This window comes from Parus major, chromosome 1A (genome assembly GCF_001522545.3).
Source record: "Parus major isolate Abel chromosome 1A, Parus_major1.1, whole genome shotgun sequence".
NCBI classification, from domain to species: Eukaryota; Metazoa; Chordata; class Aves; order Passeriformes; family Paridae; genus Parus; species Parus major.
Window position 1 is genome coordinate 34,292,694 of NC_031773.1, and position 4,273 is coordinate 34,296,966.

Consider the following 4,273-nt stretch of genomic DNA (forward strand, 5'->3'; position numbering starts at 1 on the left):
TTATTCCCTGTGCTGTGTGCGTTTGCATAAAGCCATTTAAGGCAGATTCCTTGATGAAGCCAACTCATTGGGTGGGGTGGCTGGAATTCCTTTGTGCTGCTCTTCAGGTGCTCTCCTGCTAACCTATTGTTGCCTAAAATCAGATGAAAAACTTTCCAAACAATATTAGAATGAATAACATAAAGAGCAGTCTTTTAATGAAAGCTTTTAGGTGCACAGATTATCCCTATGCACACATGCAGCATCAAATTTTCACAAGTTTTAAAAGTTTAATTACTATATCTAGCTAGTATATCCAATGGGAGACTGGTTGCCCTGGTACCCCACCCTTGGACCTGCCCCACTGGAGTCCCTCCAAAGGGTTATTAGCCCTGTATTTTGTTATGTCTCCCAGGTGCTGGTGGAAAACAAGACATCCTTGTTGGAAATTCTTTTACTTCAAAATAAAACACAGCATAAACACATAGTTAAAAGGTGGGTCACTTGTAATAAATGACTGGAAAAAGGAAAATTAGGCTACTATGAATAAATTTAATTGGTGTCAATGTTCTTGGATAAATTCATTTAACATAAAGCAAAAGCCTATCCACGCATATTTAATTAATGTAATACTTAAAGCTTCATTCAAAGTTCTGGTTTTTTTTGGTAAGCAATTTGGATATTTATTCTTCATTTGCTGCTTTATAGTCCACTATGCGAATCCTGGTATGAATAGTTTTGCTATAGTGTTAAGCACTGACATTTTTAACTGTCTCAAAAATGTTAGGAATTCATCTGTATAGCATTTTCATCTTTCGGTATGACAATTACTGTTTGCAATTTGGTTGGTATTTTCACAGGCAACTACTAATTATGAATGCTCTATTTAAGATGAATATTTATCTGCAGTATTACTTTTCCCTTCCAGCAGTGTAACTTTTCCCCTTCTGTTTTCTGTAGCTATCTAAATACACCGTCAGCATAAAATTTTACAGTCTTACTATGTTGTCTTTTCTAAGAGTGTGAGTATTATTCAAGGCCCTTGTGAACAGCTATACTTAATACAATATCAACAATGTTTACAGGGTTTTAATTTCATGTATTGAATAGTATTTTGTCTTCAATCAGTTTTTGGTTATTGAGAAAACAAGATTAACAACAAAGAAAAAAAGATGTTTAAATTAGTATTTAACTTTCAAGCTATATTATTCATAATACATTCTATCAAGCATAAATATGAATAATGTTCTAAGTGGTGAAGAGAAATGGAAAGTTCTATCTCAGAGATACAAAAAAAAGGCAGAAAGCCTACTTCTAAAATTGTCATAAAAGTTTAGAAACGTTATGCTGTATAATGGCAAATCTACTAAATTCCTAGCAAAAGAATGAGTGTTAAAAAGTTATTAGCATGCTGTGTACAGTAACGTTATTATCTTCTTTCTGTTGCACTGCTTTTAATCATCTCACATTCCTGCCTCTTATTAAATCATACTTACTTTTTTTTTTCCTAGACTCTGCATTGGCCGTGCTTTGCATCCTATACATTTAGGGAAAAAGTAAGAAGAAACTCTTCTTCTAAATATTGGGTAGCTTATAATTCCAATTTCTTAAAATTTAATCTTCTCATATTTTTCTTATTCCATGTATGAATTTGGATGGGAAAGCATGAGCAAAAGCTTTCAGATCTATTTGCCGTAAGCAACTGTTACTTGCTGGTTTTTTAATTATTGAGCTTATCACTACTATTAGGTGTAAATAAGGAATGAGGGAAGGGTTATAAGTAAAAACTGATTATGAAATTAATGTATTGCATGTATTAAGTATACATAGTGCTTTTCTGACTGATTCAGGATGGCTTTTTAAATACATTCATTCTTTATTCACAATACTGTAAGCATATAGATGGCCATTTAATTTTTTTTAAAACCTAGCTTTTACTAATTAAAAACGATGTTGTTGTTGCTATTATTATCATTGTTACAGGAATTAGTGAAAAAAAAAAGGGACAACATTTAGAAAAGAGGAATTTAAACACAATATATGGGGCAGTTACAGAACTGTTGTAGACATTACTTTCAAAACTGTAGCTACTTCTTTCAGCTTCCAAATGTAGAAAGAAGTCTAATTTTGTGTGCCTTTCTTTCTTGTTTTCTAATCTACTTGTGAAATTAATGTGTACCAACCTACTGCAGGAAAATTTGTTGGCAATCAGAAACAATGGAAGAGGTATGTATGAAGCCACATTTAACAAAAGACTAAGAGCTGAAAAGGGAGTGAAAGTCAGCATTCATGCACTGGATGTTAGACATTTACTGACCAGAACCACCTTTCTCACACCAGGGGTGGAGAGCTATGCTACCTTTTGCTGTTTTTGCTCAGGTAAACTCCAGCAGCAGCAGCCCCTTTGGCTTTAAGCCAAATGCAAGGTCTGTAGATCACCCAGTGCAATAATCTGGTATGTCCCTAAATCAGTGCCAAGTGCTACTTCACATGGGTATGGGATCTATGAAGGAAAATGAAGAGTCCTTTAGAGCTCCACAAACCTGCCCCCTCTTCACACCAGCTTGTGTGTTGCCATTAATCACAGTCCCACAGTTTTATAGAACCACAGATAACAGCCAGGGCTCTAGGATTTCTGCAGGAAAATTTGTTTCTCTGCCAAAAATTCCAGTATCAGTCTGTTAGAGTTTAGAAAACAAAAAGTAAGCAGTAAATTAAATAAAACAATTTATTACAGTTAAGGGTGTATTTGAATAAGTTTATGGGAGTTGGTTATACCAGAACAAGCCACTGCTTGTTCTGCCACCAGTTTAAGTAGAGTTGATCTTGTTCTGGTTGAAAAATCTCAGCTATTTAGACTTTGGCAGAAGAACCTAAGCAATGTCATGTCAGTGCTAGTTTTGAAAGGTGTCCCATTCTTAAAAAGCAGCCCAGATACTGAGTCTCTGATTCTTAGATCTCAAATTCAAACCTCAGATGAATGTTTAATGAAATTTTGGGAGGTAAGAATGAAGACTAGATATACCAAAATCAGTACTCCTACATTAGCATTACTGTTTTAGGTATTTCTACCTGAGATAAATTTTGGGTGTTACCAGTATTTGGTACCAATAAACATAACAGAAAATAAGATAAGGCCTTGTCTAAAGTGCCTGTTCCAAATTTTGTCTCTAATTGCCTGGAGAAAATACCTTATGAACACACAAGTATTAACTTTAGCCTCTGGAATAGGCCTACTTTCTAAAACCAGGTATCTGTAAGTTTTTAAGAAGTCTCTTAACTTAGAATCTGAAAAAGCAGCTCTGAGTTGTAACTGAGTATTTCTATCACAACAATATGAAAATATATCCAAGTTTGAGAGAAAATAATCATGTTCTTTTTCTGAGAGAAAAAGAACACATGGGCTGTATTCACACCTTGACAGACACCTGCTCCAGATGCTGAATGAAAAATAAGAGAACATGCCTCAAAAATAAATGGGTGCCACAAGCCAGAAATATTCCTAAATTCAGTAAGAAAATTATCATCTCTTAAGATTGCTCCCTTGAATTTTCTAACTTTTAAACTACTTCTGTTGTATATCAAAGACCTTTTACTGTCCTTTTTTGTATTACTCTGCCCCTTGCTGAAAAATTAAGTAAATATTCTGTTGTGCTGCTGCTGCTACAAATCCATGAGGAAAAAGCACCAGAGGTTATTGATGTTCCTGAGGTGACTCATCTGTACAACTTGAAGGTTTTGGTCTACATAAGTGCTGAATACATAAATGCTTCATCAGCATTATCTCCTGAGATGCCTGGATGCTTATTTATGTCATTATTTCTCGTTTATTTTGAGGCTGCTGCTTCAAAACAAGGGGTTTTTGAAAAGTTGTGAAGTTTCACATCTGTCTTGTTGACAAAGCCTAGTGTGTTAGTGGGAGCTGTGCAGTCCGTCCCGTACCTAATGTCAGCTTATTTACAAGTGGAGTGTTTTGGGAGTAATTCTGGTGTGCCCCAAGAAAAGCCACCAAGCAGGTTTGGCACGTTTTCATCCCAAGTCAACTTTAGGAAACGTTTCAAGTCTCTTCCTTCTGCAGTTAATGAACTTCGAAGTGCTCTAACAAGTTTCAGACCTCATCCAGGTACTCATTGGTCTCACTAATTATCCACAGACTTCATGCCTTTCACAGGCGTGTCGTTCCCGCTTTTATTTCGCAAACTGGATCTCCGTTGGCAGCATCCGTCGGATGAACGCTGCCGCATCCCGGCCGCTGCCGCATCCCGGCCGCTGCCGCATCCCGGCCGCTGCCGCA

The 4,273-nt window shown here is 36.2% G+C and overlaps 1 protein-coding gene across 1 annotated transcript in view; it reads left to right on the forward strand.

Moving 5' to 3' along the window:
- The first annotated feature begins 2,181 nt into the window (after positions 1-2,181).
- Positions 2,182-4,273, forward strand: part of TMEM19 (transmembrane protein 19) — an 11,212-nt gene continuing 9,120 nt past the window's right edge. The window contains exon 1 of the mRNA XM_033514514.1: positions 2,182-2,205. Coding sequence (XP_033370405.1) covers positions 2,197-2,205 — 9 coding nt within the window. The 5' untranslated portion in view covers positions 2,182-2,196. The remainder of the gene's footprint in view (positions 2,206-4,273) is intronic.